We start from the raw sequence: 15,043 nt of genomic DNA on the forward strand, positions 1-15,043 counted from the left end.
CCTCTTGATCTTAAAAAAAAGTTTGACTGGGGGGGGGAGATTTGCAGCCTTTCATTCATCGCAAACTCGCTTTGCTGGAGATGTTTGGGGAAAATTCATCTTATGGTTGCTCTGATTGTGTGGGAAAGAAAATCCAGGTGACATAGAACATAACTTTAAAATAGATTCCACATTTTTTCTCTGTCCGTCACCATTTTTAAAATATGTTGAATATGCACAGGGGGATTCTTTGTCGGGCTGGCTAATTTTAGTCCATATTGACGAAGCTCGGAAATTTAATCGTGTAAGATCTAGCAGCAAGCATATCATTTAAGTTAATGCTCCTAGATGATGGGGGAGGGGAGGGCTGTATTGGATATTCATGTGCTTCGCCCTGAGAGAGGTCGGCTGTGCTGTTGCTATTCTGCACGCATATATATAAATGCAGTTACCGTGATCTGTTATGCTTACTGAAAATTCAGTGAAATCTAAGTGAAGCCATGTTTGTGCCGGGACTTTCTAGTGCTTTTTAACTTTCTCCCTTTAGAAAGTGATCTCGCCGTTTTCGGACCGAGATAATTTTCAACAGAGCAGGTGTTAGGCCTGTGCTCTGTTTTCCTCCCTCCCCATCCCCAAGCAAAGTTTGAACCCAAATCAGTGAATTTATGAGGACATTCTCATGCCTACAGGAGGACAGACAAATTGAACCAGTCCCTAAGTGCTTCTTTAGATGAGTTGAAAAGCGCTAAAAATACATCTCAGCATGCCACATGAGTCTGTTGTATGATTTCTCTTTATCACTGATTTATCATGTTTCTTGGCAAAACCACTTCTTTCATCTTTGCAAGCTTCACCTTGCTTTTAGCTTATTTTCTGAGCACTTCTGTAACTAATTGCTCTGTTGCTACCAAGGCAAGATTAAATGCTCTGTCTCTCTTCTGTACTGCTGTAACCTGTTGCATGCGTGTGTGTGTGTGTGAGCATGCATCACTGACATAGTATCTGGAGCTGCATTTCTCATGCGCTCCGAGAAGATACTGCATACTGCCCCACCACTGCTGGTTAAAAATAAATCATATGGCATAATAATAGCAGGCTAAATGAGGAAATAACCCAAAACTTGACATGAAGCCACGATTTTGTGGAAAAAGTGAAAGAACAGTAAAAACCTTATTCAGTCCAAACCCACAGCCATCCTGAGATGGGCTCCCATCGCTTTGCTGGTGTGTCTTTTAACCATTGCATTGAATTTTGGGCTCTTCTGGTTTCTGTGAAGCTGTTAAGCAGTTTTCCTGCCGAGGTCTGTGAAAACATCGCAAATCAGTGCAGCCAGTAGGTGCACAGAATTAATTCACAACACTTTTTTTTTTTTTTTTTACTGACGTAATTGAAGGCCTGGAATTTAATTCTGTACTGCGTTGTGGCTGCAGTTTCAGCATGTTGACTTTTTGTTGGTAATTAAGGGTCAGCGGCTCCGTGATCTGGTTGGAAGAGCGGGTGCTTTGGGCCCTATGTTCAGATGTAAGAGGTTTGTGGCCAGAATATCTTTGTGTCACATGGATTCATTTTTACAGGCTCGTCTGGCAGACATTGACCAGAATCTTTGCAAAGTGATGAGGTTGGACAATGAAATAAAAGCCCTGGAGAGCAGGAAGAAGCTGATGGAGAAGGATAACCGTGATCTGGAAGAAAAAATGGAGAAGGTTGGTTGGCTTAATTTCAGCCGTGGGCTTAAGTAATATAAGTAGGGTGGAGGAGGCTATGGAACGGGGAAGGGGGGCACGGTTGCCCCGTGGCTTAGGCCATGTCACTGCTTTTTATTTTCCTACTGTCCAGGTGTTTCAGGGGACAGATGAGCGGCTCAGTGAGATGTACCAAAACCACCAGCGGACGGTGCGGGAGAAGGAGAGGAGGTTAACGGAGAACCAGCGGGAGCTCGACTCGTCCAACCGGGACTACCAGAGACTCAATCGGGAGAAAGCCGATCTCCTGGTGGAGCAAGGTATTTGTAGCTTTTCTGGTCATATTATTGCTGCTATTGTTTTCATTTGTATACTACAAAATAAGTGAGCAAGCTTATACAATCTTGTACAATCTGTCCAAATGGAAAGGTGCAAAAAAAAAAATAATTTTTCTTTTCAGTCAAATGGTTCAGTTCTCATATAATCCCATGCTGTATGCAACTCAAATTCTTGGCAGAGAACAAGAAATGTATGTATGTTCAAAAAATATCAGAAGTTATAGGCCCTTTATAATTCTATTGATAGCACACTGCAGGCATGAGATTCCAGATTATGGCTGTCAGCACCTTATAACTTCTGATACTTTTTGATCATACCTAGATGTTTCATTCTGTGTCAAAAATTTGAGTCACATGCAGCATGGGACTAATGAGAACTTGAACCAGGCGTACACAGTGCTGTACACACCCACATAATGGAGGGTCTTTGTCCTCTGAGCTTCCTGACCGGTTTTCAGGGCCACAGCTCTTTTCTTGGCTCAGAGTTAATCGCAGAGGGAACTGTATTTTTTTTGTTAAGTGGGGATCGTTATGTATAGGGCTTTCTCCCTATACATGGCAAATTCTCCTAACATAATGCAGCAATTATTAGATTTCTCATATTGACTGTCCTGTGCTTTTTTTGGTTCAAAAACTGAAATAATAAGTTGGGGTTTTAAGAGTTGTTGTGTTTGGGCTTCCCTGTCGCTCATCTCACCTGCCCTCTCCCGCGTTGTTCAGGGCGTCTCCAGCTGCAAGCGGATCGCCACCAGCAGAACATCAAGAAATGCAATTCCTTAATCCAGGCGCTGGCGACACAGCTGGAACTTGATGGCTATGAACGAGCCCCTTTCAGCGAAAGACTAGTGCAGAGTTTTCACGAGCTGGTGAAGGAACGGCAGGAGAAGGAAGAGGAAGCTGCAAATCAGCTGACAGTAAGCTTTTCTCTTCTTAACATTTGCACAGTTCTTAGTTTGATTTAGTTATGATTTTCTTAGTTTGTTAATTTTCTTCTGGGGTTTGTTTGGTTTTTTTTTTATATCTAGGAAAAAGTGCTTCGTGTACTTGGATCATAGTGCATTATAATGTTTATTAGAATGACACAATGAAGTCAATATTCAAAAGCCGTTTAGACGGATAACTCACAAGTTCCTGTTCGTACCCTGGATCAGTCCAGACAAGTGGGTTTATGCATCCTTACCAGCAGATGGAGGCAGAGAACAAAACTTTGAGGCATTGCTACCTAACCGAGAGTGCCACCTGCTGTCCTCAGTATTTCTCTGTCTCCAGCAGATGGTAGAATTGCAAGCCTGCACTCTAGAGTTAGGGGGGAAAAAAAAGAGTAAGGAGTTTTGGCTCCCAGAGGTGTTGGGTTCCTTCGAAGTCCATCCCTCGGGTGGAGCAGGGCGAGCTGGGGGTTGGTGACCCCTGTCCTGTCTTGGCAGGGGGGGGGGGGGGTTGATAGCCAGGGGTCCTGGTTCCCTCACCCCCTCTGGGCCCTTCACTCCCTCTGTGTCCCTGGCTCCTTCAACACTCGGCCTCCAGTAGCAGGGAAGTATTTCTGTTTCTTTTCACTTAGCTGGGGCTATGTCTTGCCGGGGGCAGCAAGAGCACTATGGCTGCTGGGACAGCTCTGGAGATCCCGGGGGAGGGGGGGGTGTCTGAGAAGCTGGCAGCCATCTTGTCAGCACGTGCAGGGAGTCAGGCTGCTGCTTCGGAGCCTTGGGACTCCCCTCCCATGCCTTTTGCTGCTGAACAGCACCCTGCTGGTGGCAGGGGAAGGGGAGACACTCAGGGAGTCGCCGGTCAAGACTCTTCCTCCTCTGATCCGGAAGAATTTTCCACAGATTTTGTTCTTCTCCTCCATAAGGCTTATTAAGCCAAGAAGGGTGTAGAGTCCACGAGACCATTACCCAGGAATTCCCGGGTGGTCAAAAAGCTAGGGATCAGAGGCCTGTGGAGACAGGAGAGATCCTGCGTGCCCTGGGACTAGGATGAGCTGTGGGTGGAAGAGGATTCGTTGGAGGGGACGGATGATCCTGATCAGATGCAGGGGGCTCCGGTGATCCAGATAGAGACCCTGTTGGTGCCAGGGGGGGATCCGATGCAGGATCCGGTCAAGGACCCAGTGGATATATTGGGAGATCCAGTGCAGGACCAGGATGCGGTGCGATTGTGGAAGGTGTTGACCTGCGGTTGGTCCATCTGTTCTGGAGGGAGGTACTGGGTCTACTGATTTCCTCAGGTGTTGGAGAACTGGGGATTAAAGTTACCCATGAGGACTCTGACAATGAGAGAGTGAACCCAGTCCTGGAGGGATTACGGGATCCCCCTAAGGCTTTTCCGTTGCCAAAGATGGTGAAGAAGCTGGTGCAATGGGAGTCTCCCGAGGCAGGCCTCAAAGTAGCGAGGGCTATGGTGAAGTTATGTCCCTTGCCGGAGCAGACCTTGGAGTCATGGCGAATACTCAAGGTGGATGCAGCTTTGTCTGCGGTTACCAAACAGACGATTATCCTGGTAATGAGTTTGGCAGCTCTAAAGGATGCCCAGGATCAGAAGCTGGAGATTCTGCTCAAGAGGCTGTTGAGGTTTCAGCTTTGAGTCTTCATGCGGTGGTGTGCAGAAGTTTAATGCAGAGAGCCTGCTTATGCTGGGACATGGCAAGCGGTCAGGGACGGCTCTTTATGACATGATCAGCACTTCTTCCAGGAGTACGGTTTCTGCAGTAGCGGCACAGAGGCTCCTGTGGCTGTGAAATTGGTCAGTGGACATGTGGTCTAAAGCCTTGCTGTCGAATCTCCCTTTCAAGGGAAGCTACTCTTTGGGGAAGACCTAGAACTGCTCATGAAGTAGTTGGGGGAGTCGAAGGGTAATAAGTTGCCTGAGGACAGAAAGGCCCCTAAGAAGCCTTTTCCGTCGTGAGCTCATTTTTGGGAGGCGCGGAGGTTTCGTGCAGGCAGGAACCCTGGTCCAGCAGCGCAGAAGCAGAGTTCTGGCAGACAGAGGCCCTTTCAGAGTCAGTGCAGATCCCCGAGGGATGGTGGTTCTCAAGGGGGTGGCAGAAACAAGATGGGGCAATGAAGGCATGTTGGTCCGCTCCTCCCCGGAGGCTGTTGGAGGGAGGCTGTCCCCTTTTTTTTTTTTTTTTTTTTTACAAGGAGTGGACCAGAATCACGTTGGACCGGTAGGTCCTGGAGGTGATAAGATACGGCTACGCCTTAGAATTTTCTCGTATGCTCACGGATGCCTTTTTAAGTCTCCCAGCGCAAGTGAGAGGTGGTGTGGTTACAACTCCTGCACGCCATTGTACCGGTAAGCCCTCAGGAGAGGGGGGCAGGGGCGGTACTCTGTATACTTTGTGGTGCCAAAAAAGGAGGGGACTTTTCGACCCATTCTTGATCTGCAGCAACTCAATACTGCCCTCCGGGTGCCACGGTTCCGAAAGCAGATGTTGTGCACGATGATGTGCTAAGGGGAGTTTCTGGCGTCATTGGACTTATCAGAAGCTTATCTTTGTATCCCCATTTGGGCCAAGCTCCAAAGATTCCTGAGGTTCATGGTTCTGGGAGAACATTTCCAGTTTCGAGCTCTTCCCTTTGGGTTGACAACGGCGCTGTGCACATTCACAAAGGTGATGGTGGTAGTGGCGGCGGCACTCAGGAAGGAAGGTGTCCAGGTGCATCTGTACCTGGACGATTGGCTGATATGGGTGAAGTAGGAGGTGAAGTGTGGTCACTCAGTCCAGTGGGTACTGCAGTTTCTGAAGTCGTTGGGCTGGGTGACAGTCATTTGAAGCCGGCCCAGTCGGAATTATGCTTCGATACTCGGATAGGGAAAGAGTTTCTGACTGCGGAGGAGTCAGCAAGTTGCAGGGTCAGGTCCCTGGGTTTCTGTGCCTGTCATTTCCCAGGGTCTGGGATTACTTGCAGGTCCTGGTTTCCATGGCATCTATGCTGGAATTAGTTCTGTTGGCTTTTGCTCACATGCATCCTCTACAGGGGGCTCTGTTTATCCCGTTGGAATCCACTGTCGGAAGAATTTCAGCTTCTTTTACCATTGCCAGAGGATGCCAGGTCCAATCTTTCATGGTGGCTGTTTCGGCCCGATCTGGAAGTGCCCGACAGGGTTCTAGTGACCACGGATGCCAGCCTCTTGGGCTGGGGGGTGATTTGTCAAGGGAAATCAGCCCAGGGTCGGTGGTCGCCAGAGGAGGTGAACTGGTCTGTCAGTTGGCTGGAAACCAGGGCAGAGTGTAGAGACTTACTGGCATTTCTTCCTCTCGTTCGGGACAAGTTGGTGCGAGTGTTCTCGGACAATGCAACGACAGTGGCGTACATCAGTCGTTAGGGCGATGTGGCACTGGAGGCCACTAAACATGTGGGTGGAGAAACATCTGGCGAGAATAGCTGCCTCTCATGTTGCCGGGGTGGACAAGGTACAGACAGACTTCCTCAGCAGACAGCGTCTGGACCCAGGAGAGTGGGAGTTGTTGGCGGAAACCTTCGCCTCGCTGCAGGCAAGGTGGGGCAGTCCAGCAGTGGACCTCATGGTAACTCCAGCAAATTAAAAAACAGATTATTTTTTTAGTCGCAGAAGAGAGGTCGGATCAGAGGGCATTGATGCTCTAGTTCAACCGTTTTCGACTTGGTTACTGTATGTATTCCCACTATGACCCCTCATAGGTCAGGTGCTACGGCGCATAGAGCTTCATCTGGGCAGGGTGATTCTGGTGGCACCCAAGTGGCCACTTTGGCCATGATTTGCGGACCTTCTACGTCTGACGGTGGATGGGCCCATTCTCTTGACCCATCTCTCAGAATTGCTACAGCAGAAGCCCATATTTTCAGACCAGGAGGATTGCTTCTGTCTAGCGGCTTGGCTTTTGAGAGGCGGCGACTCCATTTGAAAGGTTATTCAGAACCTGTGATTGCGACTTTTCTTCAGGCAAGGAGACCTTCCACATCAATGGCTTATGTCAGAGTGTGGAGGGTGTTCGAATGTTGGTGTTTGTAGAACAGGGTACAATCTTTGAAGGTGGATGTTCTGCAGATCCTGGCCTTTTTGCAGAGCGGTTTGGCTAAGGGTTGGCTTATAATTCCCTTCAGGTCCAAGTTGTGGCCTTGGCTCTCTTCGAGGTAGGATTCAGGGAAGACCGTTGGCGTCTCATCCGGATGTGGTTTGTTTCCTAAAGGGGACAAAACATTTGCGTCCTCTGGTTTGGAATATTTGTCCAGCATGGAATCTGAATTTGGTTCTTCGGGTTGCTGTATGTCCTCCTTTCAAACCCAATGCGGAGGGCGTCGTTAAAGGATTTAACCCTGAAGTCTGTTTTCCTGGTGGCTATCTGTTCGGCTAGGCGAATATCTGAGCTGCAAGCAGTGTCGTGTAGGGACCCTTTCCTGAGTTTTTCGGAGGATGGGGTTGCATTAAGTCTAAGGTGGTGTCCTCCTTTCACTTTAACCATGTGGTCCAGCTACTGGCCTTTCCAAAATTAGCAGCCAACTCTCTGATGGCATTCATCACCTTAAGATACTGCAAAAGGATTCGATGCACTTATTGGATGTGTATCTTAAGGTGATGAATGCCTTTCGGAGGTCTGATCATCTTTCCTGTTCAGTAGTGCAAGGAAGGGTAATAAGGCTTCCAAGGGCACTATTGCGCCTCCTTCGAGACGATAGCTTTGGCTTACATCTGTAAGGGCCGGTCAGTGCCAGAGAGGTTGGGAGCTCATTCCACTAGGGTGCAGGCAACCTCATGGGCAGCGTGTCAGTTGCTTTTTCCTCAGGAAGTTTGTCGAGCGGCGACGTCTTCTCTTCACACTTTTACCAGACATTACCGCTTGGATGTGTGAGCGCCAGAAGAGGTGACATTTGGGGATAGTGTGTTGTGCACGGGTCTTTCGAGTTCCCGCCCAGAATAGAAAGGCTTGAGTACATCCCATTTGTCTGGACTGATCCGGGGTATGAACAGGAAAGGAAAATTCATTCTTGCCTGCTAATTTTCATTCCTGAAGTACCACGGATAAATCTAGAGACCTGTCCCCCATCTTTTCGAAATACTTCCTCGCTTCTGGATCTTGCTGTGCTGGTATTTATACTCAGATTAAGGAGAGGTGTATATAGTTGGGTATGTATTTTATGTTAAATCAAGGGTGCCTAGTTCCAGGGGGCTCCAGCGTGATTCTCTGTTTGCTTTATCCTTTATTGGGTGGATTTGTTCACATAGACATTTTGGCTTGGGTACAGGTCAATACTGAGGGACTGCAGGTGGCACTCTCTGTTGTGTAGCAGTGCCTCAAAGTTTTGTTCTCTGCCTCCATCTGCTGGTAGGGATGCATAAACCCACTTGTCTGGACTGGTCCTTGGTACTTCAGGAACTAAAATTAGTAAGTAAGAACCAATTTTCCTTTATCTGTCTAAATGGCAAATGTGGCACATTCAATCACTTATCTGCCTAAATTGTATCCGGATAAGTAGTTATCTGAATATAATTTAGCTGGATAAAAGAGGGCATTCCAGGGAGGGGCTGAGATATCCGCTGTGTGGACTATGGATGGGTGGGGGGTATCTGGGGGAGGGAATATTTACAATTTGTTTACTTTGCTAATGGGGATGGCAGGCCCAAGACATGTAAACATACCTTAGAGGGTTTGAAGATGCAGGGCCCCAGCTATAATTTGGACAAGGGATCAAGAGAAATAGGCCATAGGCCCCTTTACTACCTTTTTTTTTTTTTTTTTTTTTTTTTTTTAAAACAGATCTCTACTTAACAGGATATCTTTGAAGATATCCGGTTATCCAGCCACAGAGGATGTTCAAACATAGCCAGTTACGGCTACATGTAGGACATTTATATGCTGTATTTACAGGACAAGTTATCCAGCTAACTTCAGCCAGGGTAACTTGTCCAATAAATGGCCTACTGAATATTGTCCTCAAAGATTTTTGTTTTTCGTTTGTGATCGCCTGCTACAATAATCCTTGCATTCTTTAATGTTCTGCTGGTCTGGAACTGCGGAAAAGATTTCTGTGTGGGAAGGCATTCTGTGTTTCTCCTTTGTGTTACGGCCATTAGATTGCTGTTGCCAGTGCAAAATGCATTTTCAGTGCGCTGGAGATTTATTAACGGTGGGGGCTTATTTTGTTCTTAGAGAGAATATGTGGGGAAAGAAGCCACGAAGCAAAGGCAGATCGATGAAATGAGAGATAAGAAAACTGGACTGCAAAGGACCGTGGACTTGAAATCAGACATTCAAAATAAGAAGCAGCTGGAGCTGAAGAATGTGAAGGCTGAACTTCAGCAGCTGGAGGGCTCTGTGGACAGGATTCAGGAACTGGACCAGGAGCTTGCAAAGGCTGTAAGAATAAACTGCTTTGTGGCAGGAAAATTCATAGGACTACTAGCTTAACCCTTGGTGTTCAGGTGAAAACACCTGCTTGACAGTACACCACTTTTTTTTTTTTTTTTTTTTTTTTTTTGCTTTGTTTTTTTTTTTTTTTTTTAGTGCTTGCCAGATGAAGCCCTCTCTTAGGCTGGGCGCATTCTGTGCACAATAGGGAAGGGAGGGAGGGAGATTTTTTTTTTTTAGCATTGGTTCATTTTTCGCTCCCGTCAGATTCCAGAACAAAGCTCCAGGCAAAGCAAAAGCCTGTATAGCAGTATATTAAAATATTGCAAATAATTAAAAAAAAAAAATGCATCCTGCATTCTGAAGGGAACAGAACATAAGCGACCCAGAGTTTGTGTCCAGAATCTCGGAGTCTTTGTTTAATTTAGTTTTCATGGTTGTCCATCTCCTTCTGCAGCCCTGGTTTTGTGTGTTAGTGTAGGTGGTGATCCCTAATGGGCTGAATCTGTTTATAGAGCATTATTCTTGCCTTCCTTTTCTGACCTGAAGAAGGGAACATTATCTCTAAGGAGCTAGTCAAGAAATGTATGAAATTAATCTAATAAAAAAAATGTATAATTTTTTTTTTTTTAAATTTGTTAACCTTTATTTCTACGCTTTGAAGTGGACTAAGGTGGCAATCACACTGCCTTCTTAATGTAACCGAGCACAGCTGGAAGGAGTGGGAGAGAAGTTAAAAAAAAAAAAAAAAAAAGCTCCTATCTCATTTTCCTTTTATGGAAAACTTCCTATTGCCATGCTTCAAAATCTGTTCTTGGGGTTTTTTTGTTTTTTTTAATTATATATTTTATTTTTAAATGTGTTTGCTTTTTGTTATTAGAAAGTTGATCTGGAAAACGCTGAGAGAGCCAGCAGCATAGAAGCCTCAAAAGCTGAAATTGCAGAGCTGCAGAATGAAAAGGGTGCGCTGGACAGGACTCTGCGCAAACTGGACCAGGAGATGGAGCAGCTGAACCAGCACACGATGACCAGAACGCAGCTGGACATGTTGAAGAAGGACAAGGTAAAAGCTGCCCTGCTCCCTTCGTGACTGGCACGCGGCCAGGGCCGTGACGGTGTTAATCGACCGCATGTGCCGCCATTCCGCTGTGGAGTAGTAAACGCGAGAGCCGAGGCCGTTAAAAAAGCAGCAGCGAGTGTTCAGCAGATTGACATGCTCGGTCGGTTCATGCATGCTGCCTTTCCCTCCCCTGGCGACCCATCCTATAGCTTTTAGTACAGTCTCAACGTGCCTAGTGGAAGGACAGTTGGACTGTTCTGTTGCAGGCCATGGGGGGAACCATTCCCCACAGCGCTTTTTGAAAATAACTTTACAGGCCACTATTTACTGTAAAGCAAAGACAGATATAAAAATCATGGGCACTCTATAATAAGTTGAGTAGAGTCCTTGGCAAGCAAAATCCTGAGTGCGTGTATATCTGACTGCCAGAACTATTCAGCTCACTCCACTCCTACAGTTCCCACAGCGAGACACTGCTCTCTGATAAAACTGCACTTATTAGCATATAGTGAAATAATCTCTTGGTGGGTTATATTGTTAATTGAAACCCTAGTGCAGGTGTTGGTTAGTAATGATGTACCGGTTTCCTGAAGATTTACTTTCTTTGCTGACTATTCCACCTTTTCCTCCCTCCAAGGATACTCGCATCCTAAAAAGATGCTCCCGACACAAGGGTGGAGGGCCTTATCACCCATAATCATGCACCAGTTCATCTCAGAATGTAAGCAGCACGCAGCTTCTATGCTCCTTTTGAGCTGCAGCATCTGTTACTCCTGGAGTTACTAATCTATGAGCAAAGCTTCCTCCCTGTGTGGGATTATTTTATCCTAACGGATGAGTCGCTTACTACCGCACTGCAGGGTAGCATGCTCGCCCCATCTCAAAAAACAATATGTCAGAGCTAGAAAAGGTACGGAGAAGGGTGATAAAAAATGATAAAGGTACTGGAATGGCTCCCCTAAGAGGAACAGTAAGAGCTTGGAGAAGAGACAGCTGAAGGGAGATATAATAGAGGTCTACAAAACTAGGAGTGGAGCGGGCAAATACAAATTGGTTGTTTACTCTTTCATGTTTACTCTTTCATGAAGTTACTAAGTAACACATTTTAAACAAATTGGAGAAAATATTTTTTTCACTCAACTCACAATTTAGTTCTGGAATTCATTGCTGGGAATGTGGTAAAGACAGTTAACGTAGCTGAGTTTTAGAAAGTTTTGAACAAGTTCCTGGAGGAAAAGTGGTTATTAACCAGGTAGACTTGGGGAAAAGCTCTGCTTATTCTTGCAATCTGTCTCTTGTTTGAAATCCTGCCAGGTACTTGGAAACAGGATAATGGGCTCGATGGACCCTTGGTCTGACCCGGTATGGTGGTTCTTAAGGTTCTTATGAGGTGTAGGCCCTGTTTCGAAGAATGAGTCCTGGAGTGAGAACGGGAGGAACTCTTGTAAATGGGTCCCTGTGCCTACAGCATTTACCTTTATAATGAAATGGAAGAGCAAGGGTTAAAACTTGGATGTTTGGGATGAAAAGGCGCTAACGTTTGCATGTGGGTCTCTTGAGCATTGTCTCAATGGTAAAGCAGCTCACGAGATGAGTATTGCTGCATTGTGCTTACATAAGATCTCTTCTGGTAAAATAATATTTTGTCGCTTGGAACTTTGCTGTAAGAATATTTTGCTCATTATAGATCATGATGAAAGCGTTGGCCTATCAGGCTCTTTTTTGGCACCTTGCATGTGTAGTCTGTACATGCTATATGATTAGCTGAAGGATGTGAATGCAAACCATTTCGTGATCAGTGGAATAACAGTTTGTAATCACGTGATAGTACAATGATGATTGTATTCCCTACAGGCTGAGAGAGAGGATCAGATCAGGAAAATAAGATCCAGACACGCCGATGAGCTGACCTCCTTGCTTGGATACTTTCCAGAAAAAAAACAGCTGGAAGACTGGATTTATTCGAAAGTTAAAGAGATTAATCAGATTCGGGACACGATTGCCAGGCTTAAGTAAGTCCCGTCCGTGGATCCTTTTATATGGTGGCATAGTAGATGATGGCGACAAACTCATGGTCTAAGATGGTAATATTAAAATGAGTGCACAGGCACACGTATACACGTGTGTACCGGTGTGTGAGCAAAGGTACACTGGAATTTTTAATCATGCACGCAGTTGTCAGCATAATAAAAAAAAAAACAAAACACCAACCACGTGTAAGCCTGCTCATAATTTTAAGAAGTTACTAGAGCACAGCCATAGGATTTTGTTGGCTTTTACGCACGTATGTATACAGATTTTAAAACATGCTTGTGCGAGGCACATTCACAGTTTGTTCAGTTAGTCCATCAGATTGTCCAGTTAATATCGAGGTCTTTCAGACCTGGTCTGGATCCTCATCCTGCAAGTAGCCCAGTTGACCCAGTCCCCTCACTGTATCCTGTAAGCCCTAAAACTCGAGATGTGCAGACTTGCTGCTCCTCCTCATCAGCTGCAGCAGTAAAGCTACGTCGATATCCTGCATATGCGTGCCTCGGCTTTCATTTTTAAAATACGAAGTTATGTGCGTAAGTGTTGGCCCTGTCCCAGAACGCCCATGCCAACTCCTTTTCTGCCCCCTTATTCCTCACGTGCGCACGAGTACATATGCGCGTAATTTTCGGCTTTTTAACGTCCCTGTTGCTTGCGCGCAGCCCACTTTTGCGCGAGCAATTATTTATTTATTTATTTAGGGTTTTTATATACCGACATTCTCGATAAAAATATCAAATCAGGTCGGTTTCCATAGAACAAAACTGTCGCTGGTAAGGCGTTACATTAAACATACCTTTTTAAAAAATACCTTTTTAAAATCGGGCTGTAAGGGTATATCCCAGCTGCCAGCCATAAAAGCTTGACCGCTTGTAGGACATCGCTCTTCGTCCAGTTTCTGTTTATCTTCCTCTTTTGGGACCTTACGCTAGGCCGCTGGGTCTTCAAGTTCTCATACTCAGCCTCACGTCCAGGGCTCCTTCCCCCAGCACCACCTCTTGTCAAGCAGCTGCCAAAATTGGTGAGGTCATTGCCCTGGACGTGCAGCTGTCTAAGCGTCCAAGGTAAATATTGATAGGTCAGTCACTGTATTCCCTCGATTTTTAAAGACTGTCAGGCTGAAGAGGAATTAAAGTAGAATTTAAACATGCTTAACCCAAGTCTGTGTGCCAGCATGCGTCCATGAATGTCTAGCACTAGAGACATAAAATATCTTCAAAAGGGTTTGTCCGGCAAACAGGACAACCCACAAGATTCAAACTAATACTGTGCAGTATTTGTTTGAGAGGCGGAGACGCGAGTGCCGGTTCTACTGATGCCCCTGAGGCAGCTCGATGAGCGAAACTCGGCCAGAGTCGGGCAAGATCAATAAAGTCCATTTTACCGATTCCACCTTGTTGTTTGTTTGCTGTTAGCCATCTTGGATCGGTTACCGGTTTGTTTTCTTGCACCATCCCTTTAGTAAGATATACATCTTTACAAGATCAGTTTAAAAAAACACATAAAGGAAATTTAAAGAATACCACCGGAAGCCTCGCCCCCTCTCGCTAAGATATATTATATTGCATCAGGTTTTGTTAGTCAGGAACAAACAGCTCCTGTAAATGTTTCAGAATTGCTTGAGAATACATCTGAGGATATTGTAGAAAAGACAGGAACGGTCTTAGTGAAGTTTGTATTCCCTTCTGATAGGGACACTGTCCTTAGATTATTTCTTCGAACTAGATCAGCTAAATTTTGTGATCATCAGATATGGATATTCCCGGATATAGCTAAATCAACTCGGCGTAGAAGGAAAGAATTCCTAGCTATGAATAATCTAGCTGAACTAAAATGGGCACAGATGGTGGTTCGGTATCCTTCCAAATGTTTATTGAGAATAGATAATCAGAGATATATATATATATTATGAACCAGAAGATTTAAAAAGGTTTCTAGAATCAAAAAAATTAATAGGGAGTAATACAAGTTAAATCAATAGCCGTTAAGTAAATAGAATGCTAAACTTTCTATTATTAGTAGATAGATTACCTTAGCTCAGAATTGAGAGATCTACTGTAGAAATACATGCTAAATAGGATTTCCATTGTTAAGGTTTTATGATTGCTACTTAAAATTTACTTTTTTTTTTCTTTTTCATGGTGATAATTGTGTTTAGTAATTGTTATATATTTCCTTTTTTTTTCTGTAAAATGATGGATACCCGTATTGTATTTTGACAGTTTGTCATAATTATTTGGAAAAGCAATAAAATATAAATTAAAAAAAAAAAAAAAGAGAGACAAGATACACAGACAAAAAAAAAAAGCAAATAGGAGACTTTGAGTTAAAACAGCCAGGCCGAGATTGGGAAGAATTAAACTAGGTGAGTTATAGGTGGGATTGATTGAGGAAGCAGTAACTTTTTTAACTGAGTAAAGCTGCATCCCGGGTGTACCTTCATCCAGTCTTATATCCTGACCCCATCTAGAATTTCTTGGGCAGTTACCATTACCTTTGGTGCTCAGTCCTTGTCACTCAGCTGAGCCATCATGGCAATAAGCCAGGTCTTAAAGACATTCATGTCACCTTTCAGCATTCATCGTCGTATATGAACCTGCTACTGTACTGATTTTGTGTGTCTGAA

The 15,043-nt window shown here is 45.0% G+C and overlaps 1 protein-coding gene across 2 annotated transcripts in view; it reads left to right on the forward strand.

The window, feature by feature from the left end:
• The window catches only part of RAD50 (RAD50 double strand break repair protein), an 87,194-nt gene that overhangs the window by 16,226 nt on the left and 55,925 nt on the right, over nt 1-15,043 (forward strand). For both annotated transcript variants that reach the window (XM_029583355.1, XM_029583356.1), the window contains exons 7-12: nt 1,554-1,682; nt 1,816-1,981; nt 2,720-2,913; nt 9,129-9,335; nt 10,207-10,389; nt 12,241-12,398. In XM_029583355.1, the coding sequence (XP_029439215.1) occupies nt 1,554-1,682; nt 1,816-1,981; nt 2,720-2,913; nt 9,129-9,335; nt 10,207-10,389; nt 12,241-12,398 (1,037 nt within the window). The remainder of the gene's footprint in view (nt 1-1,553; nt 1,683-1,815; nt 1,982-2,719; nt 2,914-9,128; nt 9,336-10,206; nt 10,390-12,240; nt 12,399-15,043) is intronic.

This window comes from Rhinatrema bivittatum, chromosome 18 (genome assembly GCF_901001135.1).
Source record: "Rhinatrema bivittatum chromosome 18, aRhiBiv1.1, whole genome shotgun sequence".
NCBI lineage: Eukaryota > Metazoa > Chordata > Amphibia > Gymnophiona > Rhinatrematidae > Rhinatrema > Rhinatrema bivittatum.